General features: G+C 47.2%; 9 protein-coding genes across 13 annotated transcripts; 6 read left to right on the top strand and 3 right to left on the bottom strand.

Annotated features, from left to right (window-relative positions):
• On the top strand, positions 1-4,005 carry LOC136190658 (prolyl endopeptidase FAP-like). The gene is made up of 26 exons (XM_065978886.1): positions 1-174; positions 232-373; positions 428-526; positions 576-691; positions 743-870; positions 918-993; positions 1,044-1,158; positions 1,209-1,363; positions 1,410-1,507; positions 1,561-1,684; positions 1,733-1,771; positions 1,821-1,922; positions 1,970-2,055; positions 2,110-2,216; positions 2,276-2,341; positions 2,400-2,552; positions 2,604-2,673; positions 2,726-2,750; positions 2,802-2,905; positions 2,959-3,024; positions 3,075-3,132; positions 3,185-3,284; positions 3,342-3,406; positions 3,468-3,540; positions 3,628-3,701; positions 3,793-4,005. The coding sequence occupies exons 1-26, from the start codon at positions 118-120 to the stop codon at positions 3,901-3,903; spliced, it is 2,409 nt and encodes an 802-aa protein (XP_065834958.1). The 5' UTR covers positions 1-117; the 3' UTR covers positions 3,904-4,005.
• A 143-nt stretch (positions 4,006-4,148) lies between these two features.
• LOC136190662 (transcription factor Sp5-like) lies at positions 4,149-7,644 on the top strand. Of its 2 annotated transcripts, none has more exons than XM_065978890.1 (2): positions 4,149-4,372; positions 5,548-7,644. In XM_065978890.1, the coding sequence occupies exons 1-2, from the start codon at positions 4,355-4,357 to the stop codon at positions 7,249-7,251; spliced, it is 1,722 nt and encodes a 573-aa protein (XP_065834962.1). In that variant the 5' UTR covers positions 4,149-4,354; the 3' UTR covers positions 7,252-7,644. The 2 variants fall into 2 exon arrangements, with proteins under 2 accessions (XP_065834962.1, XP_065834961.1); XM_065978889.1 differs by lacking the exon at positions 4,149-4,372 and adding an exon at positions 4,937-5,361.
• A 39-nt stretch (positions 7,645-7,683) lies between these two features.
• On the top strand, positions 7,684-9,856 carry LOC136190667 (obg-like ATPase 1). The gene is made up of 16 exons (XM_065978895.1): positions 7,684-7,880; positions 7,935-8,005; positions 8,058-8,069; positions 8,127-8,254; positions 8,300-8,360; positions 8,412-8,503; positions 8,557-8,583; positions 8,633-8,689; positions 8,820-8,897; positions 8,951-9,048; positions 9,102-9,183; positions 9,235-9,293; positions 9,346-9,442; positions 9,494-9,565; positions 9,618-9,668; positions 9,727-9,856. The coding sequence occupies exons 1-16, from the start codon at positions 7,774-7,776 to the stop codon at positions 9,835-9,837; spliced, it is 1,203 nt and encodes a 400-aa protein (XP_065834967.1). The 5' UTR covers positions 7,684-7,773; the 3' UTR covers positions 9,838-9,856.
• LOC136190659 (guanylate cyclase soluble subunit beta-1-like) lies at positions 9,823-12,902 on the top strand. The gene is made up of 8 exons (XM_065978887.1): positions 9,823-9,949; positions 10,001-10,087; positions 10,137-10,203; positions 10,255-11,534; positions 11,589-11,741; positions 11,787-11,941; positions 11,990-12,196; positions 12,260-12,902. Exons 2-8 carry the CDS (start codon positions 10,001-10,003, stop codon positions 12,618-12,620), a joined length of 2,310 nt encoding a protein of 769 aa, XP_065834959.1. The 5' UTR covers positions 9,823-9,949; the 3' UTR covers positions 12,621-12,902.
• On the bottom strand, positions 12,675-14,189 carry LOC136190670 (beta-1,4-galactosyltransferase 2-like). Its single transcript, XM_065978898.1, has 7 exons — positions 13,855-14,189; positions 13,678-13,796; positions 13,495-13,611; positions 13,245-13,438; positions 13,071-13,193; positions 12,912-13,013; positions 12,675-12,866 (listed from the first exon to the last, which is right to left on the bottom strand). Exons 1-7 carry the CDS (start codon positions 14,105-14,107, stop codon positions 12,722-12,724), a joined length of 1,053 nt encoding a protein of 350 aa, XP_065834970.1. The 5' UTR covers positions 14,108-14,189; the 3' UTR covers positions 12,675-12,721.
• On the top strand, positions 13,617-19,216 carry LOC136190669 (uncharacterized). 3 transcript variants are annotated; one of them, XR_010670590.1, is made up of 7 exons: positions 13,617-14,113; positions 15,688-15,911; positions 17,150-17,271; positions 17,772-18,182; positions 18,245-18,504; positions 18,707-19,097; positions 19,145-19,216. XR_010670590.1 is itself a non-coding variant. In XM_065978897.1 (2 exons), the coding sequence occupies exons 1-2, from the start codon at positions 14,412-14,414 to the stop codon at positions 15,710-15,712; spliced, it is 1,152 nt and encodes a 383-aa protein (XP_065834969.1). In that variant the 5' UTR covers positions 13,866-14,411; the 3' UTR covers positions 15,713-15,734. The 3 variants fall into 3 exon arrangements, 2 of the variants coding, with proteins under 2 accessions (XP_065834969.1, XP_065834968.1); XM_065978897.1 differs by lacking the exons at positions 17,150-17,271; positions 17,772-18,182; positions 18,245-18,504; positions 18,707-19,097; positions 19,145-19,216 and having other exon boundaries at positions 13,866-15,538; positions 15,688-15,734; XM_065978896.1 differs by lacking the exons at positions 17,150-17,271; positions 17,772-18,182; positions 18,245-18,504; positions 18,707-19,097; positions 19,145-19,216 and having other exon boundaries at positions 13,870-15,734.
• Positions 15,578-18,186, bottom strand: LOC136190663 (EF-hand domain-containing family member B-like). Its single transcript, XM_065978891.1, has 14 exons — positions 18,080-18,186; positions 17,970-18,032; positions 17,766-17,918; positions 17,616-17,715; positions 17,479-17,559; positions 17,321-17,431; positions 17,133-17,262; positions 17,000-17,083; positions 16,875-16,942; positions 16,384-16,821; positions 16,142-16,218; positions 15,983-16,087; positions 15,833-15,928; positions 15,578-15,778 (listed from the first exon to the last, which is right to left on the bottom strand). The coding sequence occupies exons 1-14, from the start codon at positions 18,128-18,130 to the stop codon at positions 15,707-15,709; spliced, it is 1,629 nt and encodes a 542-aa protein (XP_065834963.1). The 5' UTR covers positions 18,131-18,186; the 3' UTR covers positions 15,578-15,706.
• On the bottom strand, positions 18,179-19,867 carry LOC136190679 (purine nucleoside phosphorylase-like). 2 transcript variants are annotated; one of them, XM_065978913.1, is made up of 6 exons: positions 19,358-19,867; positions 19,124-19,308; positions 18,974-19,077; positions 18,742-18,917; positions 18,572-18,689; positions 18,179-18,518 (listed from the first exon to the last, which is right to left on the bottom strand). In XM_065978913.1, exons 1-6 carry the CDS (start codon positions 19,369-19,371, stop codon positions 18,246-18,248), a joined length of 870 nt encoding a protein of 289 aa, XP_065834985.1. In that variant the 5' UTR covers positions 19,372-19,867; the 3' UTR covers positions 18,179-18,245. The 2 variants fall into 2 exon arrangements, with proteins under 2 accessions (XP_065834985.1, XP_065834984.1); XM_065978912.1 differs by lacking the exon at positions 19,358-19,867 and having other exon boundaries at positions 19,124-19,343.
• LOC136190028 (acyl-coenzyme A diphosphatase FITM2-like) lies at positions 19,474-20,283 on the top strand. The gene has a single exon (XM_065978104.1). The coding sequence runs from the start codon at positions 19,474-19,476 to the stop codon at positions 20,281-20,283; it is 810 nt and encodes a 269-aa protein (XP_065834176.1).
• The last annotated feature ends 48 nt before the right edge of the window (positions 20,284-20,331 follow it).

Below are 20,331 nucleotides of genomic sequence, written 5' to 3'. Positions count from 1 at the left end.
CAACGCGCGCTATCCCGTTGTATCTGAACTGTTTCTCTATGATTTTACACACACTGCTGCAACTGTACGGGTGCGTAGGAGGATCTCAATAGAAGCGTGCGCTCTTCTACTTTGAGAATGAGCGATCAGGAGACTCCTCCGTCGAACAGCGAAGACACCATACTCCTCGAGCCGGTAAACCGCCAAAACTCGATCGATTCCAACGCATTAGACGCCCTCCCGTCGCAAAAGAAAACGAAATCGTCGTCGATCTCGTCGAAAAAGGACGCGAAACGATCGTCGTTGAAGAGAAAAGTCGTCGTGAACGGGCTAATTCTTCTCGCTCTATGCATTATCGCCGTCGTCGTGCTCGTTCCCGTTCTACGACGAAACAGTAGAAAAAACGAAGGGTGGAAAACTTCGAATATATATATACGGGCTCTTTTAGAGTCGTCGAGTTCGTCGGCGAAGAAAAAGTTTGATCTCGATAGCATGACAGATCCGAATCTCAAGCCAAAGTCCTATTCCCACACGTGGATTCCGAATGGTGACGTCTCTATTTATTTTATATTTATTGATTGATTGATTTATATTAGCTGATCTCTATATACATCGGCTTGTGACTTCTGATGGCAGTCCAGCCGACTATGTTCTCATTGATCCAACGCAACCTAATGTTACTGTAGAAATTCTTATCAGTAACACAACAATGGTACAGTGTACATAGTATACATACATAGAGAGTATATATTTATTATAATAGGATTCTGTTAATGCTTCTTCAGCTATTTTTTCTGCTGACTTGCAATTCGCCATTCTTCTCTCTGACGTCAAACCCATTTATCGGCATTCATTTAATGCCACTTATCATTTGTATGATCGATCATCAGGGTATGTAAGGAATATTGGGGTACTTTATTCTATTGGAGATTTTGTAGCAATGTGACTTTGTTCTCGGGCGTCTCACAGAAGCAAATTCAGTACATGGGATGGAGTTCATCCAATCACTCTTTAGTAAAAGCCATGGTATTATGACGTCACTTTTTTTCCACTTCACAATCTAGGTTTTTGTACAAGATCACGACATTTTTCTACAGTTGGACTTTGAATTGGATGCCGTAGCTGTAACGAATGATGGCCCGGAAATCTTTGATGGCACACCTGACTGGGTTTATGAAGGTAATTGTTAAAATACCGGAAATATGTCGTCTATTGCTTTCTTTAATTAGAGGAAGTTTTTGGCACGAATTATGCGTTGTGGTGGTCTAAAAACGACTCGTTTCTTTGCTACATCAGTTTCAACGACACTTCTGTAATTCATTTTGAATTTCCTTACTATGGAGACACCATATACGGGCGTACGTACTCGATTCCTTATCCCAAGGCAAGAAACAGATATCGCGACCATTTTTTCTAATTAAAATTGCTAGGCTGGATTTCCTAATCCAACCGTTGTCGTAACGATAGTCGACGTTAAAAATCCGTCTTCAAAATTCACCGTTTCCGCTCCAATTGACGTTTTAACTGAGTTCGTTACTCTCCTTCTCTCTTTTCTTTGTAGTATTCGCGTTTTTATTATAGTGATCATATTGTGCAGAGTGTCACGTGGGCAAACGATAGCACAGTTGCCGTAGTGTGGATGAATCGAGTGCAGAACGAATCTGTTACACTTTTGTGTGACGCAATGACGAGTTCTTGCAGACAGGTGCGAAAAATCAATAAAAGTTTAACACGGAATCATTTTCTCTTGTAGTTTTTTGAGAACAAAAATTCCAATGGGTGGCTGACAATCGTACGTATTGCGTCACTATTGATACTTTTTTAATTGATTGGATTTTTAGAAAAAGTATTTGTTTACGTCATCTGGCGATCGCTTTGCTACAGTTTTGTCGCGTTCGTTTGGATCCGACTCATTTCCGCAAATCGCTCTATTTGATACAAATGTAAGTGATTTAGAGAAGTTTTTCAATGACTTGTATTGTGCCTAAAGGATGATATCGGTTCTCCCGTGTTTCTGACGTCAGGAAATTTCACCGTGGACGTTCTAGTGTCTTTTTCAGAAGATGAGACTTTGATGTGAAGTGAAACGACTCAAAACGTTTAGATTTGACGTTCTTTTTATCTTTTCAGTTACTATACGAGTACTGAAGGCAAAGAAGGCAGCAAATCGACTCAAAGACACCTATGGAGTGTTGCCATTAGCGGACAATTTGAAAAAACGTGTCTGACTTGCGAAAGTTGGGACTAAATTGCACTTTTTTCTTTTTTTTATATATATAAGATTTCTTTTCTCTAGGTTCTTGTGGCTATGCTTCTGCATCGTTTAGTCATTCGAAGCTTTGGTACTTCATGACTTGCCACGGTTAGACTAATAGTTCCTTTATTTCTGAATTTTTCTTACCCTTTTTGGTGTTGTTTAGGGCCAGACGTGCCCGTGTATTCTCTCGCGAATACCGTTGATACGAGTTTAGTGACTGTTGTGGAGAATAACGATGAATTGAGAGAGAATCTCGAACAGCTGGACATGCCCAAAATCGAATATTTTCGCCTAGTTACTGAATCCAATCGTCAGGGTTGGTAAACACGGCAAAAAGAGACGATTCCACCTTACGTAGACCTTCTAGGCTTATCAGCGATGAGACTTCTTCCTCCAAACTTCGACAAGACGAAGAAATATCCCGTTTTCTTTGAAGTGTAAGCGACGCGCGTACAGACTAGATTGTCCCAAGTGATATTTCTTTGATAGATACGGTGGACCGGGCTACCAGAAGGTCAACCGTCAATTATTAGGGGCACCACCGTGCATCGACTTCTTCCTTTAGGTAACGGAAATATTTGGCTTACGCTGGCACACGTACATCGCCAGTTCGTTGGACGTTATCGTCGTCATGCTGGACGGACGAGGATCGTGTTGTCAGGGCGACAAGTGAGAGGGGACTGTAGGAAAGAGCGCCACGAGAGTCATCTTCTTCTCTTTAGTTTTATGCAGTCTGTTTATCGTCAGTTGGGCCGCTTCGAGTCGCAAGACGTTGTTGAGAGTGCAAGGTAATTAGGCAGCGAGGAACGTTTTCTAATCGTCGTTCTATTCGTATTAGAGCACTAAAGACCGACTATTCGTACGTCGACGCCGATCGATTTGGAGCATGGGGCTGGGTAAGAGATATATTGGCAGTGTACCTATGTCTATTTCTTCGCGACTGTGTAGTCGTTTGGAGGTTATCTCACATCGATGGTGGCGTCAAACGGAAGCGGCGAGATCAAGACGGCAATCGCCGTTGCGCCCGTCACATCGTGGCGATACTACGGTACATAATGTAGTGTATGTAGAGTACGTCGTATTAGCATCTCTCACGCCGACTCAGATTCGATCTACACGGAGCGCTACAATGGGCTTCCGACATCGGAGGACAATCTGCAAGCCTACGAAGCACGTCGTCGTCGTCGCCGCCGCGCGTCGTTTGACTCCCATAATATGTTTTTCTGCGTAGACCTACAGTGTGATGAATCCCGCGGCGAATTTTAGCGGCGTCGACTATCTGCTCATTCACGGAACAGCGGACGGTTGGCAATTAGTCGTTATCATTCGTATTGTCTCACAATGAAATCGTTTCTCTTTTGCGGCGCCCGCCCCGCGCTCTTTTTCACCAGATAACGTTCATTTTCAAAACACTGCCCAGCTGGTCAAATCGCTTACGGAAGCCGGTGTCGACTATCAAGTGCAGGTATAGAACGAAGAGACATCTCTCGTCTTCTCTAAACGATTCTTTTTACGCTGCCGCTGCCGCTGCCGCGCCGCGCCCTGTCTCATCGCAGTTCTATACTGATAAACAGCACGGGCTCGAAGGCAGCGCGACGCAAAGGGCGCTCTACAAGTTGATGTCGAAATTTCTCGCCAACAGTTTCGGTATTGAGGCGCGCGTTTAGGGATTTCTATTTCGGGGGGGCTTTCTTTTGTTTGTTTGGATGCAGAACGCGTCCCCACGGTTTTGCCTAGTAATCTAAACAGCGAGTTTCTTCGAAGCCGGACGCGCGTCACACCGGATGTGTTTTTTGCCTACAGAAGCGTTTTCTATCTACCGACGTTCGCGCGTCGAATCGAACGCAATTGTTGTAGCGTTCTCCTTTCGTTCTCGGTACGCGGCATCGGCGAACTTTCCTTGGCGACGAGGATTTCGTGTCACGCGGTTGTCACGCGACACTCGCGCGCGCGCGCGCGCAGATTCACACGGCCACTCGTTACAAGCCTTTGCACCACCCAGACGGAACTGAAAGCCCTGCCTTGCGTCCAACCCTCCGCCGCTACATTCCGAAAGACTCTTCCCTTGCGAACGAACGAAATACGAACGCCATTTCCCACACGAAAGAGACGTCTGCTATGGAATTCGAGAAACAGGTTGGAGAGAAATTTTTTTTTTTGCGTGAACGCGTGCGTGGGGGGGCCTCCTTTTCTTTCCACGTGCGCGTCGAACGAGCGCGTTTGCTCGATACTGTACTTTGGGCTCGGTAGGCGTTTCGCTCCCGCTCCGCTGATCGCACAGCTGGGCCGTGCAATACGATGTGAGGCCCTCCTTTCCCCTCCCCTTCGCCGCAATGGAAACCTCCCCTTCCCCGGTGAGAATCGAGGCGTGGCGCACGGCGTTCGTTGACCAAACCCCTACTTCCACCCCCGGCGAAACGTTTACGCTACGCGCGGACGAGAGGGGGGAAAAAAAGAAGCGCTCGTCTTTCGCTCCTTTCTTTTCTTTCTCTTTCTCCCACGCGTAAGCGGACGTGAGCGGGACGTCGTGCGTGGAATTTTTTTGTGGCGCGCACCCACGCTCGAGAGCGTTCGTTATGCGCGCGTCGAACTCGAAAGGACGACGCGCGGGCGTAGGGGGGGCGTTTGGCGAAGAGCGAGCGCCAATTGCGTGCAATTGGAGCGTCGCGATGGGGGGGACGGGCGCGCGGGCGTTCACTAATTGAGTTGAGCTTCCTCGCTCTTTTTTGAGAGCGCATGGGGCTCCGTTTTCGTGCCGCTAATTGTTCTCCAAACATTGCTCGTGTCACATTCGCAAACGGTTGACGTGAGCATCGATGAGTGGGCGGGTCTCCAATTCCTTCAAATCGAATTAGAACGTATCGGCCACTCGTCGATCGTCGAGCGCCAACGACTTTCACCCAGCGGGGCAGATCCTGCATTCCAGGCTTCGCAGGCTTCCCTCCCGCCTTGTTCGAGATCGTTTACCGAAAGGGTGGGCTTTCGATAAGACGATTTCGAAGATCGACGATCGTCGTCGTCGTTTCGCGTTTTTTTTTCCCTTTCGTCGCACGTCGCTTCAGTTGCGACGCCACCACTTCATGTCCGCGTTGCCGCTTCCGCGCGCCACGTATCAATCGAAACCGGTAGGAAAGAGAGAGAGAGAGAGAGCGAGCGAGCGCGCGCGCGTACACGGATGGAGGAAGGGAGGGGGGAGGAGGGAAGGATGTGGGTAGGGACGAACGCGAAAAAAAAAACCGCCTTACGATTGTTCTTCCCCTCCCTCCTCCGTGCCCATACTAAATCTCCCCCGCCCTTTTTCTTTATTGTAGCCACAGGAGAACACACCCCAGCCGACGTCTCAGCCGTCCCCCTTGGCTTTACTCGCGCAAACGTGCGGTCGCATCGGTCCCGGTCAGCAGCAGCAGCAACAACAGGAAAGCGCGCGCGTCAAGACGAGCGCGAGCGTCGTCGTCGTCGGCGGCGGTCAAAATCAAAGTGCTAGCGAATCGCCGTGGCAGTTGCGCTCTATAGCTGAAATTTCGAATATGGCCGCCGCTGCTGCCGCCGCTTCTCACCAACAACAAATTCCTCCGCCGCCGCCGCCTATGTCTCAACAACAACAATCGCAACAGCAGCAACAATCGCAATCACAGCCTCCACCGCCGCCATCGGTTCAGCAACAAACGGCTCATCATCATCAACCGGTCGTCAATTTGCCACTCGTCACGCCGCCATTCGTCGCTACGATTCTTCCGCATCATTTTACCGGGGGCGTGCCGCCGCCGCCGCCGCCGCCGCCCGTTCAGCAAACGACCGATATGATGCAACTTCGGCAAAAGCATCAGCAACAACTAAATCTCGCCTCATCGGCGAATAGCAATCCGGCTCTGCCTCCGGCGTCAGGCGCTTGTACGCCCATACCGACAAGTGGCATCGACGTAGCAACGAAAACAACTGACGTTATTGCAACTCAAGCGCCCATTTGGTCGCCGCCGCCTCCGCCGCCACTTCCCCCACCCACGCAACTACCTTCGTCGTCGTCAAATCAGCCGCCTGCGTCGCAAGCGGCGGCGGCTGCTGCAAGTTCGGCTCAAGTAGCCGCCGCTGCTGCCGCTTTTTGGCTAAGAAACGGTGGCGTACCGGGAAGTTGGCCTAATCCTGCTGGATTACAAACACCTTACTATAGTCCCGCTCAAGGAATGCCACCCATATCGCCTATATCGCCTATATCGCCCGTCGTTATGCCTTCGACGACGGGAACTTCCATGGATCAGCTGAAAATCTCTAGTGGCGGTAACGGCGGGGGCGGGGGCGGTGGCTCTGCCGATCCGCAACAGCAACAGCAACAAGCCTTATTTCAACAGTGGGCTCAAATCAACGGAATGGCGGCAATTGCTCAAGCGGTTGCCGCATCCGCGTCGGAAAACGGTGCTAATGGGACGGCCGTTACAGGAAATGGCGGCACGCCGACAGGCGGTCCTTCCGTCATCGCCGGAACAGGCGGGCCGTCGCAGGGAGGAGGCGGCGGCGGCGGCGGCGGAACGGCGGCGGCGGCGGCAACGCGACGAGTTCGTCGCGTCGCTTGCACGTGCCCCTATTGTCGCGACGGCGAGGGAAAGACGATTGTTACGGAGAACGGAACGAAAAAGAAGCAACATCTTTGCCACTATCCCAGCTGCGGCAAAGTGTACGGGAAGACGTCGCATTTGCGCGCGCATCTTCGCTGGCACACGGGCGAGCGACCGTTCGTCTGCAATTGGATGTTCTGCGGTAAGAGATTCACGCGCTCCGACGAACTCCAACGACATAGGCGCACGCACACGGGCGAAAAACGCTTTCAGTGCGACGAATGCAAGAAGAAATTCATGCGAAGTGATCATCTATCGAAGCACGTCAAAACGCACGGTAACAATCGAGCTGCCGCCGTCGCCAACGCTGCCGGCGGAGGCGGAGCCACGACAACGCCGTCGTCGCGTGCTTCGAAAGCGACGACAAAAAGCGAGCATTCGCATTCTCAAAATATTGTTCAGTGATGCGTTCTTGTCCCGTGGGAAGCATCCCTGTCAATTCTATTTGCTTTGCGCACTTCCTTCCTTCGGATAGAAATGTAATTCAGCTGGGCACCCTTCCTCTCCCTCTTGTAGCTTAGGATCTAACTAATTTAGTGTTCACGCCTCCTCCGGTGTTTTTGATATGTACTCCATATCTGCTATGCGTATGGGGGAGTTGGGGTTTTTTTTGGTTTCTTTGTGGCACTTCTTTTTTGTTTGTTAGTACAAAGTTATTTATATGTAGATTAGGATTAGGAGGAGGATGGAAGATGGAATTTCTTTAGGGGCCTAATTTAGTTACGATTAACTTTTTCGTATAGTGACATGTTTAGAATCCCTGATTTTTCGTGAGAATTAATTAATTTCTTGCCTGCCTTTGAGCGAGTCTCGCGCGTCGCGTCATGTGACTGATCACGTGGTCTCGTAAAGCTGGGACGTCTTTTCGCGTCGTTTTCATCTACTTTTTCGCCGAGATTTATTCGTTTCGTTCGACGAGGCACGAGAATGCCGCCAAAGAAGAAGGATGCAGCTGCTTCGGCTAAGCCGCCCCCCCTTTTGGGACGCTTTGGTACGTCGCTCAAGTGCGGCATCGTGGGACTGCCAAACGTCGGGTAAGAAGCGTTCCCAGTCGAAAATTCGATAAAACGATGCAGGTGAATGCGCAGAAAATCGACTTTCTTCAACGTTCTAACGAAAAACGCCGTCCCCGCGGAGAATTTCCCCTTCTGCACAATCGGTACGTCGAAGAGCGCTTTTCTCACGTCTCTTGACTTCTCCATTCTCCACAGATCCTAACGAAAATAAGTAGATTCGCGTTTCGAGCGATTTTCACTGATTTTTCTTCTCTTTTCCGGCACGTCGCGTGGGCGTTCCCGACGAACGATTCGATTGGCTGTGCGACTATCACAAACCGGCGAGCAAAGTCCCGGCTTTTCTTCAAGTCGTTGATATCGCCGGACTCGTCAAGGGAGCTCACGAAGGCCAGGTAAGATTTGATTAATTAGTATTGAATTTATTGATTTTGCCTCAGGGTCTTGGCAATGCGTTTTTGTCTCACATCAAAGCTTGCGACGCCCTTTTTCATATGTCAAGTAAGGGGGAAGATGTAGCTAAGAGACAAAAGATATACATTCTCCTTCTAGGAGTTTTTGAAGACGACGATGTAACGCACATTGAAGGCGACGTGAATCCAATTCGAGACTTGGACATCATTTTGGAGGAATTACGTCTCAAGGTGTGGCGGATTAATCAATTAATCGTTATTAATTATGATAAATTTATTATTAGGATGAGGAGTATCTTCAGGCGAGACTCGTATGGGGAGGGGGGCGTGGTAATTTGTTTTGTCTTATCTTTTGATTAGGCTTCTTTGGAGAAGACTGTCATACGCGGGGGAGACAAGAAGGGCAAGCCAGAATATGTTCGTTTGTTTGTTTTGCGTGTCTCTCGCGACGACGTAGTTAGGGACGCGGTGTGCTCTTATTGCGTTAGTTGTGAAAACAATGAAAATATATTAGCAGAGATGGATGAGACCACTCCTCTTTATCTAGGATGATTTGGAGAAGATTTATAAGCTCTTGTCCGAGGAAAAGAAGCACGCGAGATTTTCAAGCTGGAATGTGCGAGAGGTGGTTATTAATTAATGATTTATTTATTTATTTATTATGTGGTGTACGTTCAGATTGAGACTCTGAACAAGCACTTATTGATTACTGCCAAGCCGATGATTTATCTGATTAACATGTCAGAAAAAGATTATATACGAAAGAAGAATAAGTGGTAAGAAGAGAGAGAAAGAATATAAAGTCCCCTCTCTAGTGATGAGGACATAGGCTAGTCAAAATCAAAGACTGGGTAGATGAACACGATCCGGGAGCCATTATCATACCTTTTAGTGGGGAATTTGAAACAAAGGTAGTAGAGTCACATAACGCCACTTCCGCATATATCACGTGTCTCGTTTAGATATTAGGCATGCCGGATGACGAAAGAGCAGCGTACGTCGAACGTAGCAAAGTCCAAAGGTGAGAAACTCCCGTTTTTTAATTAAGTAAATAATTCAATGTATCCTGTCAGTGCCCTGGCGAAAATTATAACGACAGGATATAAATCTTTAAATCTTGAGTACTTTTTTACGTGCGGTAAAGACGAAGTCAAAGCGTGGACAGTTATGGTTTGTAGCATAGATACTATGTAAGATAGGCACGATTTTTTGTTTCTGTAGAAGGGCACAAAGGCTCCACAGGCGGCCGGGAAAATACACACGGATTTTGAGAAGGGTTTCATCATGGCCGACGTACATTAATTAAATATTTTTATTATTTATAAATTGATTTTAGTGGGTTTAGGTTATGAAATACAGCGATTTTCGGGAGCTAGGGTCTGAAGCTGAAGTGAAGGTGCAATTATGTCAATAGTAGACCCTTTTGTCTCCCTTTGATATCCTTTTGAGAGCAGGCTGCTGGGAAGTATAGGCAACAGGGTCGGAATTACGTCGTCGAAGACGGTGACATAATCTTTTTCAAATTCAATGCCGGCGCGGGATTGTCAGACAAGAAAAAGAAATAGATTGATTCACGTGACGTAATGACATCGCCACTTCCGTATTCTTTCTCTCAACGACGCGTGTACGCATGTGCGAACTAAGATCCTCCGCGAATTCTCGCTGTTTATCGGAAAGGTAAGCGTTGTCGCGGCGCCAAATAGTCGGCGTATAGTCAACCGAGCGTAGATGAGTCGAAAAATCAGCAGCGGCGGCGAAATGGAAGCGATTTCGGGACGTGCAAGCGTTCATTCGATTGCACCTCGACACAGTCGCGTAAGTGCCGTAAATCAAACGAAGCCGTTCGACGCTACGGCTTCTTTAGGTCAGCCAGTATCGCATGTTTAGCGACGATCGTCCCTTTCACGTTCTAGCACCACCAAGTAAAAAAGGTGAGACATCGTATGTCTACGTTATCTTTCTAATGAGTAACCAATTATTAGTGACGTCGATTGTTGATAAACAAGATCATTACGGCAGACGCTATAGCGAACAAGTGGCGAACGCCGACTGTTCGGATCTGATTGAAAACATGGCGTCGAATCTCTACGACTTTCTCGCCTGTCTCGAATCGATTCACGTTCAAATGTACGCCGACTTTTGTCCGAGTCTTCGAATTCCCTACGCGTTTCGATGCGAGAAAAGCGTCGAAGGTTTTCTCCGATTTCATTTCTACGCTCCGCCAAATACGCGTTTCACCGACCCGGAAGCGATGATCAGCGGTCTCATTCGAGAGTCGGCTCGATCCGTTTTCCGCATGACCGTCACCGTTGTCATGACAATTGACGAGCAACTCGACGACATCCGGCATTGCGCATTTCGAATTTCCAACGATTCTTCTCAAGTCAATAGTCATTTATCTCCGCCGCGTGCCGCCGATTCCCACGCCTATTACTATCCGCCCAAACTTCGAATATCGCCTACGACATTCTGCAATGCCTGCCCCTTTCACGTTATCTTTGATCGTAATCTCGACATTGTTCAAGCGGGCTCGTCGCTTCAGCGTATCGTTCGCGTCGACGACAAATCCATGCTCAACTTTTCTCGCGTTTTCAACGTCTTTCGTCCCATCATGGATGACGTCACTTTCGACGCCTTTCTCCGTCGCTCCACCGCCGTAATTGAATTGCAAATACGCGACGTTGCTATGACGCCCGTTCTCCGTCGCAGTTACACACCACTCAGTTCTCGTAGCGAATCGTCTTCAAGTAGTTGCAGTTCTCCCATGCCGCGCGCCGGCCTACGTCTTCGCGGTCAAATGTTTCACGTTTCCGAATCAGATACGCTTCTCTTTGTCGGTTCGCCGGTTGTTCGAACGCTCGACGATATCGACAAGACGGGGCTCTACTTGAGCGATTTGGCCGTGCACGACGCAACGCGCGATCTCATCTTCCAAGACGGTTTCGGACTGGGGGAAGAGCGACTTGAAGAGCAATTGCACTACGTCAAGGAGGACGTCGAGGAGACGGGACGACGATTGGAGGAGCAGAAAGAACGCTCTGATGGGCTCTTGAAATCAATGTTGCCTGATCCCGTTGCTGAGTTGCTACTCAAAGGGGAAGAGGTTGCACCTACTCGCTATGATGACGTCACGATTCTCATGACCGATTTGACGAATTTTACGGAATTGACGGCCGATTGGGAGCCGCGACAAATCGTCGATTTTTTGAATGTTATGTATACGGAATTCGATGCTCAATTGGCGCTGCACGAAGTCTATAAGGTTACAAATATACATGTATGTATGTATTTTTATATAATTGTGTCTATTTTTTAGGTTGAAACTGTAGGGGATTCTTATATGGTTGTTGGTGGCTGTCCCAAGCCAAATCCAAACCATGCTATTGAGGTGGCTCGTCAAGCGGTGGACATGATCGAAACCATGTCCTTTATCACTCATCCCGTCACTGGAGAGCGGCTGAAAAATCAAGCAAGTGCACAAATTAGAAAATTGAAAAATTAATTTTTGTTATAGTTGCGTATTGGTATGCATTCCGGTGTCATTCAAGCGGGCATTGTTGGCAGTGAAAGACCGCGTTATTGTCTCTTTGGCGACGTTGTCAACGTGACGGCGCGCACGCTAACCAGCGGCCAAGGCGGCTCAATCGTTATCACAGAATATACATACAAGTAGGACAGAACTATATTCTAAGGGGTCTCCTATTTTTTTTTCTTTAGGAAACTGAAGCATACGAAGGAATTCGTTCTTCAGGAGTACATGTTGAAAGAAATGAAAGGCGTGGACGAGCCAGTGATGCTCTACTACCTCAAAGTGAAAAAGGCAGCAAATCGACGAATTTCAACTGACTCAAAAACGAGTTTGGATCGCGTTCGCTTTGAATGGATGTCCTACGCGCCAACGTCATCATCTCTCTCACTCGAAAGGTAATTAATTAATTAATTAATCAATTAATTAAAAAATTAGAAGTCATTTTCCCTCTGCTCTAGGCGTTTTCTTTCTCAGCCACGCAGCGTTTCGTGTCCGCACGGACCGCAATGGAAAGAACGTCGTCGTCCTGCGGTTCCAATACACGAGGAATCAAGAGCATTTCCGTTGCAGACCACTTTGATTCCGCCGTCGACGACGACGAAGACGACGACGAGAAAAAGTGCAAGTGTAGCGCGCGTTGATGTCAAGCGAATGAGCGTTGCGAGCACAAGCAAAGGAGTCCACGTGACCGTTGTAGGAACGACGGACTCGCAGAGTAGAAGGGAACGGTCGCAATCGAGCGGTTACAGACGTCGGTTTGGCGCTGTTGGGTCACCCAACAGATCGGAATCAGGATCGGGTTCAGGATCAGAAAAGTAAGCCATCCTTATTGATATTAGGCGCGCACGTTGTCAGCTGTTGGCACACTAACACTAAAGGGTCTCGTTGTTTTATTTACACGCAGAAGGAATTTTAGCTAACTAATTATTCTTTACTTCCATGTCTCCTAACTCAACTTTGATTCTCGTATATAAACGATCTAATACGCGTTCAACTACTTTGTATTTGACACTGTGTAGCCCGTCGTAATCGTATCGTTGTGGCCCGGATTTAGCAAGGTCCATTCTAGAAACAAAATACATAATTATATATATCAAATGAGATTTTTACCCTTTTTTGTTTCCTGGGGCTCGAGTGTGATGCTGAACGAGCATTGTATAGACTCCCAACGATTCGCTTAATCGTTTTCGTCCAACTTTATGACGAGCAAGCCTACACATATCACTCTAATAAGAATATATAATATGTGTAATTAATTATATATCTTGCCTTAAGTTCATGTCATCGTCTTCCCCTCCCCATCCCCAGAAAACATTTGAAAATCCGTCAACGGTTTTGTATTGATCCGTAGTCAAAATAGCGGCACCCCCAAAATTAGAATAGTACGGTCTCCTAAGGGGATTTTAATTAAAATTAACACTTTGTTTCTGTTTTTTCTTCTACCATTCGTGCCCGTATCGATGTATGAGAGCTGATAGGTGTAAGGGCTTATCGCCGGGGCATGCGTACATGTTGTGATCATTTTCAGCAATGAGATCAACGTCGTGTAATGCTACACATCCGTACTTCATGTCCTTCATTGCTTCAATGAAGCCGACATTAAAAATGGCACCTCGGTTAAAAACTCGTTTATCGGCCTGAGTGTGTCCAAATAAATAAATAAATAAATACAGATTATTTAATTATGTATGACCTGCTCAATAACGTAGATTCGAAATTCGAGCAATTGACGCTTGAACATGGGTAACATGTAGTGTAAGAAGACTTTCAAGTGAGCCTCGCGATCGCGAAATGGAATAATCACTGCAATCTACGACGGGCCCAGTGTAGCTATATTTTTCTATTTCCCGTATGTAAGAACGCGGAAATTCTTTACGGAGCTTTGTGGAGTGCAGTTGAGTGGACGGAAGTGTCCGCCTTCTTCTAAGTCTTTGTTTTCTTTTCGCATCGCGTCCAAGTCGACGTGTACGTTCTCGTCGACCTTTATCTTACCGACTACAGTGCGTAAAAGAATCGATCGCGCGTGCGCGCGTGTGTGAACTTTCATTCAAACCTAATCCGGGTGGTTCGACGGGACAGGCGACTTCTTTCGGCCGTAAGGGCGTTATTCTCTTCGTCGGTTCGACTGGAGCTTTCGCGACGTCGCCGTAGCTCTTTCTACTGCTATTGCGATTCGCTTGGGCGTTGTTCGGCACGTGCGAGAGACGAAGTTTGAGATTTCTCGGCCGTCGAAGCTCGATGAGAACAATTGCCGTCACGGCTACGGTGAAAAGCACGAGCGCTTTTACAATCGACGAAAAACTCATTGAAAGGTGAGCAAGACGAACGAAGTAAATAAAAAGTACTTCGTTCGTCGTTAAAATCAACCAATGAACGAAATGACGCAATGGCACGTGCGCTACACGATGGGGGCAATTTCTTTCTTTACCCAAACCTAATCGTTTCCTCGAACTCTCTCGCGCGCGAACACACCAAACCCGCTGACGTGACGAAGCCCAAAGAGTTATTGTATAGTGTTTCACCTGGTCGCGTGCGTATTTACGCTGTTGCGCACGTGAGCCGCCACTCCGCGTACACAAACGGGCTTCTGTCGCTCTCATTATCATTGCCATGTCTTCCTCCTTATTGGAACCGAGCAAAAAGACGCGCGGCAGCGACGTCGGCGAACGTCTCAGCCGTCGCGCCGATCATCTCGAACGCGAACGCGCCGTCATACTGAACCACGCGGCAAAAGAGAAACACTTTTATAACAAATCCTTACAAGATCTCAAAACAACGAAAACGTCGTCTCTAGTCGGTATCGGCGCCTCCTCCTCCTCTTTTCCTAGTCAACTCGATGCCGTCGCCGCGGGTGCCAATAGCAACGGGGGACGCCCGTCGAGTAAAGCGCGACCATTTTCTCGTCATCTCATCAAAGGCGAACCTGAGCGTCTACAAAGAAAAATTGTTCGCGCAGCTTCTCCTTCTCCTGGCCCCTCTAGTATTCCGCGTCGGCTCGCTCCTCTCGTCGACGGCGGCGTTAATCCTTCTCATTCTCTACTTCCCCCACTACAGTCTGATAATATTCGTCGATCGTCGTCCGAGCGACAATTGACGACGAAATGGTCTCCGGAAACGTTTCGTTCCAAAACGCCGTCGTTTCGACGGAAAGTCGTCGCAGCGAATGGAAATGTGAAAGCGATAATCGATTTGTTGCCGTCGCTGAAACGCGACGACAGCGATCCGTTTGGAGGCGGGGGCGGGGGCGGCGGCGGCGGTGACGTCAATAAAAAGAAATCTGACGATCAGAAAAAAGACTTTGGTGATGATCATGGAATGAGTAATCGATTGAGTAAAGCCGTTAAAGAAATCGAGACGGAATTGGCGGCGCACGGAATGACGCTCGATGACGTATCAATCAAACCGGACATACCAGAGCGACCAATGAATTTAGAGTTGCCCGATAAAACGAAGAAATATCACACATTCAGTAGTCTACCTCAACAAATTCCCATACCTTGGCATCTATACGGGACCGTCGATGACGAAGATGATGAAGATGACGATGATGATGATGATGATGACATTGACGGTGGTTTGACTATAAAAGTCCCGTCATTGCGTCAACCGTCGGCGAAATCGAGACAACCGTCGGCGAAACCGCGAAAGAAGAGCGCTTTTCGACGCGACGACATTCCAATCAATAAGACGCTGGAGCAGGAATTCAAGGAATTGAAGAATTGTCGATATTTGAGGAAGTACAAGCCAAACACGAAGCGAGAGTCGTGGTTTTGATAATTTCTTTAAGCTAAACGCAACCGTAGTTTATCAAACAATCGTTTTCTTTTCTTTTTTTTCCAGGGCAAAGGGGCTCTTTATTTTATATCGTTTTTTTTTCTATTTTTAGTGTCCACGCTACTGTGAATTTATGAAATGGTTTCTGGCTGTTGCTGATATTCTGCTTCGTCCATAATCGTTCGAAATGATTCGACGCTGACCTGAAACAACAAGGAAGGGAAAATGGTTTTTTTTAAAATTAGGATTTTTCTTACGGCTCCGTTGACGTCAAGTTGAGCGGCGCGACGCCACAACTCCTGAAATACGTCCTCTGTCATATCGACGCCAATACCGGTAAGCACAGTCTTAATCTTTATAAGGAAAATAGTTATTGAGAAGGGGGCCCTCCCTAAAATGTACTGTACTTCTGAGGGACTTCGTCTTTGGAAGAAGTCCTCTTCATAAACTCCGTGATTTGAATAGACGGACGGGTTAACGAGACCATATGCGCTTGATTCATCACCGTAGCTCTAAAACGAGACCTCTAAAAATTTGCAACTGGTTGAGTAGGCAAATGAGAGCACTTTTCGATCATCTAAACGGCGAATCCTCGGTGCAGGAAGGTCGGATCGAATCGTGGGGACTCCATGTGTCCTAAATTCTAAGAAAAACAATATATTCCATTCACGTAACCGTCGTAACGGGTAACGTAAGAACTCCTCTCTTGATTGGTCACTCGCCTTTGTGACGACATCACATGACCAAATTAAGTTAGGGAGTGAATGAAAGCCCTTAGCTCCTTAGCTTAGGACTAGGAATTGATTACCTTGTGTGATTCCGCCGCCAACGACGGCATTAATCGTTTGCGATGACGTCTTGTAGTCGTTTCCGCTCTTATCGATTTGCCGCGTAAATCCGGGTCGTCCAGGTGGCGAGGGAATGGGTTGATGCCAATTCAAAAAGCTGACGAACTCGTCGTAGTCGATTTGCCCGTCGCCGTCGGCGTCGCACCAGTCCATGACGAGCCGAATCATTTCGTCGTCGACGGGCAATTTGAATTGGACGCATACCTGACGTAATTCGTCGGCGTCAATCTTTCCCGAATCGTCTTTGTCGTAGTGACAAAACGCGGCGCCGAGATTGGAAAAATTCGCGAAATTGGCGCGTTTTAGGTGGTGCCGGACGGCGGCGATTGCGCCGCGCTGACGATCTTTACCTCGTAGGAAATTCTGCTTGTCTCGCTGGTGAAGCAAATCCCCGGCTCCTTTTGGGGGGAGGGGGATAATTAATCTATTAATTATTATTTTTTTCTGTTACCGTATGGGTCTGGTTTGGCTTTGATTCCGTATACGTGATTTTTGCCCACTTTGAGTGTATCTTTGATTCTATTCTCCCCCGCCCGTATTTTTAAAATTATTTAATTGTTTTTAATTTTTGCTTACGGATCGTGGACGCGTCCTAATTGTGGTTGGGTTTTCTCTCGGAAAGTGTCCACTCTTTTTGATACAAGTTTATCCCCCTTTTGCCTAGGATACCTCTCTTTGAAATATTTAAGGAAATATTGACTAATTTTACATTTCTGTTTCGTGTAGCCATTGAAGAGACTTTTTGACGTCAATTCCGTCGTTGTCGTGAGGTGTTGGGACTCCGAAAGAACTCCCCTTGTTCACTTTCGTCCAATTATATTCCCTGTCAACCATTTCACCTTATAAAAGTAAGCAAGAATACATATAAGTCTCAATACATAATCTTTCTCTTCTTACCAACTTCAAAACTGTTGTGACTCTTTTTGTAAAGATTTTGTCCCTGCGTCGATTCGAGATCGATTTCTGTACGCGTTTTATTGGGGTTCACCATTTCCGCTGCACTTCCGTCTATCCAAAATTCCAAATCTAAATCTTTCCCCTTTTTTATAACGAACCTATTATCGTTGGTTGGCCGAAACTTGTTTCCAGCGGATTTAGACCCGTTGGTAGTCCACCTGTTTGATCATGTGACCTTCCTAATAATAGATTTATTTAGAGAGGAAATATTTTCTAAATTGTATCTCTCCCTTACCCAGTGGGGCTCTCTGTTTACTAGCGTACAGACTCTCTTTTTTCTCCTGTCTAAGCTCATTAAATAAGGTTTGCGAAGGCGGATTCGCTAAACCACCGGCCTATTTATATAATTTATAATATTGGTTTTTATTATTGTTTTTCTCTTTACCGATAGGGATGGCTTTGTGCTGATTCCGTGCGTTTTTGTTGACGCTTCGTTGGCGTCTCCAGCTCTCGCGTGGAAGATTCTCTCTTGTCCGGGACCTGGACGACTTAGGGATTTCGTTCCTTGAAATTTCTTCACGACGTCGGGCGTTTTTCTCTAAGAATAATAGGGAACGATGATAGAAATGACGTTTCAGGTAAGCCTTACTCCCGAATCGGTCGGAGAAATGCACTCTTTCGCCGATCCTTTGAGTTGAATCAATTTTCCCGCCTGCGTCCAATCGCGTCAGAGAGGAAAAGTCTTTGTAGTGATCTTACGGCGCGAATGTCGGGATTTCGATCGCGATATTTGCCAGCAGTCGCGTTCATTTACGTCGAGTGTTTCGTTGTCAGGAGTTACGCGAGTGCGCAATCGCAAACAGTAGGCGTGGCATATTCGAGAGAGTGCAATACAAAAAAAATAGTAAGAGATGTCCTTTTTAGTCTAGATTTCTCCTACTAGTGCAGAAACAATTTTCTCCATATCAGCTGCTCGTCGTTTTCCCGTTTCCAAAACCTCAGCGTGATTCGCAGCCGGTTGACCATCTCCGTCATTGGCTAAAATCACCTTATTTGTGACCAGAGAAATTCCGACGATTTGCATTCCACAGTGACGAGCGACGACCACTTCCGGAGCTGTACTCATTCCCACGGCGTCGCCGCCAATCAGACGAAGATAACTGGCTTCGCTCGGAGATTCATAGGTAGGACCACTCACCTAATAAATAAATAAATAAATAGAATAGCCCTATAATTTCCCTTATGTACTACCATGCAATAGACACCCTCTTTCATACTCTCGCCGACTAGACGCTTTCCTATTTTTAATAATGCATCGCGAAGTTTTGGGGTATAGGCATCGGACATTGGGGTAAAGCGTTCTCCAAATCTAAAGTAGATGTTTAGTAGTGCGGGGGTGCGGTTGGGTGAGTGGGACTCACTGATGCATGTTGTGTCCTTGGAGTGGATGAAAGCCGACCATTCCAGGGAGAAAAACGTGATCTTTGATTGCCATGACGTCACCGGGTTTATAGGCGGGATTGAGTCCTCCAGCTGCATTGGTGACAATGAGAGTTTGAACACCAAGAAGCTTGAGGACCCGTACAGGCAAAGTAACCTAAAATTTATTAATTATAGCCCCTTCCACCTCCACGTTCGTTTTTTTTTTTATACTTTCCACATGGGATAACCCTCGTAGAAGTGGAATCGACCTTTCATGCAGACGACCGTCTTTCCGCTCAATTTCCCAAAGACGAGTTTCCCCGCGTGACCTGGCACTAGCAAAAAACTCTAAAAAGCGAGGGGTTTGGTTTTTTTCTCTACCTGTGCTAACGGGGAATTTAGGAATGCTGCTGTAGTCGAAATCTTCGGCATCGTCGACTTGATCGGCGAGTCCACCGAGACCTGAGCCGCAAATGATGCCAATTGTCGGATTATGGCGTGTTTTGCTCTTCAGATAAGCGGCGATCGCTTCTATTTCCGAATACGTGTACGGCTGCTCGGCGACGCTAAATCGGCACGGCGTCATGTGCATTCGATTCGCGGAGAGGCGCTTACGATAACTTGCTCATCGTTTGCTGCACCGGTGTGGGGGCGGATCCAGGGTGATGAAGACGCGCGCTAGATAGATACCACGTGAGTGAGCAGCACTCGAATTTTTCTCGGCTTTGTCAATGTCCGAGAGTCGCGTAAGAAGCAATCGAGCGTCAAGAGAGGCGGACGTATCGAATCGAAGTGGAAGCAGCGGAAACAACGATCAGGAAACGGAAAACGAAAGTGGGCACGATTATCACGTCATTTGGGTCGGTCTCATCGTCGTCGTCGTGTTAATCGGAAATGCTCTAAGTGTCCTCGATATCGATCTCCTTCCCCAGCCACTACACGATTTTTTCGCGAACAAAATGAATCCATTGAATCAATACTTTGTCAAGTGGGCGTGGGCGTGGACGTTTTCCGTTTCTCTTCTCTGCATCACGCTCATCTATTGTCATCTCGATCCTCCGCGATATTCCGAGTGGTTGTCTCATTATTTCATGCTCATTCTATGGACAGTGATCTGGTATGTTTGCACCAGTTTCTTTGACTTTCTGGGTCATTACACTGGGACGTGTTCATTGGCTGATCACAAGGGAAAACGTGCGTGCGCGAGTTCGGGTGGCGAGTGGAGCGATTTCGATATTTCGGGTCATTCGTTTCTACTCAGTTTCAGCATTCTTGTGCTCTATACTGTCCAGAAGAGTATCACTACTGTGTGTAACTACACCAATCAGACTTTCTATTTTTCCACTTCTCGCTATTTCACTATAGCACTTCGCGTCTGTGTGACGCTGTTGCAGCTCACGTCTCTCGTCATGCTCTTTTCCACTTCGCTATATTTTCACAAGACTGTGCCTCAATATGAAGGGATTTTCTCAAAGATTTTGGGCACGGGCTTTGGAATTAGCGGATGGGCGTTTGTCTATTTCTACTGTGCATACCCCTAATGAAAACTGTATTTTTGGATAATGTAATGCACGTCCGGGCTTTGTGTG

This window comes from Oscarella lobularis, chromosome 8, assembly GCF_947507565.1.
Source record: "Oscarella lobularis chromosome 8, ooOscLobu1.1, whole genome shotgun sequence".
Classification (NCBI taxonomy): domain Eukaryota; kingdom Metazoa; phylum Porifera; class Homoscleromorpha; order Homosclerophorida; family Oscarellidae; genus Oscarella; species Oscarella lobularis.
The sequence above is the reverse complement of the archived record's forward strand: the minus strand, read 5'-3'. Positions and strand labels throughout refer to the sequence as shown.

Coding starts and splice junctions, on each gene's coding strand:
- LOC136190028 (XM_065978104.1), top strand. CDS start 19,474: ATGTCCGAGAGTCGCGTAAGAAGCAATCGAGCGTCAAGAGAGGCGGAC.
- LOC136190679 (XM_065978912.1), bottom strand. CDS start 19,334: ATGCACATGACGCCGTGCCGATTTAGCGTCGCCGAGCAGCCGTACACG. Junction 18,918..18,973: donor AGGGTTATCCCATGTGGAAA/GTATAAAAAAAA, acceptor AATAAATTTTAG/GTTACTTTGCCTGTACGGGT. Junction 18,690..18,741: donor CAAGGACACAACATGCATCA/GTGAGTCCCACT, acceptor CATCTACTTTAG/ATTTGGAGAACGCTTTACCC.
- LOC136190659 (XM_065978887.1), top strand. CDS start 10,001: ATGAGTCGAAAAATCAGCAGCGGCGGCGAAATGGAAGCGATTTCGGGA. Junction 11,535..11,588: donor CGCTGCACGAAGTCTATAAG/GTTACAAATATA, acceptor TCTATTTTTTAG/GTTGAAACTGTAGGGGATTC. Junction 12,197..12,259: donor TCATCTCTCTCACTCGAAAG/GTAATTAATTAA, acceptor CCTCTGCTCTAG/GCGTTTTCTTTCTCAGCCAC.
- LOC136190658 (XM_065978886.1), top strand. CDS start 118: ATGAGCGATCAGGAGACTCCTCCGTCGAACAGCGAAGACACCATACTC. Junction 871..917: donor TTGTATGATCGATCATCAGG/GTATGTAAGGAA, acceptor GAGATTTTGTAG/CAATGTGACTTTGTTCTCGG. Junction 3,285..3,341: donor CACATCGTGGCGATACTACG/GTACATAATGTA, acceptor ACGCCGACTCAG/ATTCGATCTACACGGAGCGC.
- LOC136190669 (XM_065978896.1), top strand. CDS start 14,412: ATGTCTTCCTCCTTATTGGAACCGAGCAAAAAGACGCGCGGCAGCGAC.
- LOC136190663 (XM_065978891.1), bottom strand. CDS start 18,130: ATGAACGCGACTGCTGGCAAATATCGCGATCGAAATCCCGACATTCGC. Junction 17,716..17,765: donor GCACAAAGCCATCCCTATCG/GTAAAGAGAAAA, acceptor TTATATAAATAG/GCCGGTGGTTTAGCGAATCC. Junction 16,219..16,383: donor TGGCGGCGGAATCACACAAG/GTAATCAATTCC, acceptor TGTTTTTCTTAG/AATTTAGGACACATGGAGTC.
- LOC136190667 (XM_065978895.1), top strand. CDS start 7,774: ATGCCGCCAAAGAAGAAGGATGCAGCTGCTTCGGCTAAGCCGCCCCCC. Junction 9,184..9,234: donor GTGGGGAATTTGAAACAAAG/GTAGTAGAGTCA, acceptor TGTCTCGTTTAG/ATATTAGGCATGCCGGATGA. Junction 9,669..9,726: donor GGTCTGAAGCTGAAGTGAAG/GTGCAATTATGT, acceptor TTTTGAGAGCAG/GCTGCTGGGAAGTATAGGCA.
- LOC136190662 (XM_065978889.1), top strand. CDS start 5,317: ATGTCCGCGTTGCCGCTTCCGCGCGCCACGTATCAATCGAAACCG. Junction 5,362..5,547: donor CCACGTATCAATCGAAACCG/GTAGGAAAGAGA, acceptor TCTTTATTGTAG/CCACAGGAGAACACACCCCA.
- LOC136190670 (XM_065978898.1), bottom strand. CDS start 14,107: ATGAGTTTTTCGTCGATTGTAAAAGCGCTCGTGCTTTTCACCGTAGCC. Junction 13,612..13,677: donor ACTGCACTCCACAAAGCTCC/GTAAAGAATTTC, acceptor GGCCCGTCGTAG/ATTGCAGTGATTATTCCATT. Junction 13,194..13,244: donor CATCGATACGGGCACGAATG/GTAGAAGAAAAA, acceptor AAATCCCCTTAG/GAGACCGTACTATTCTAATT.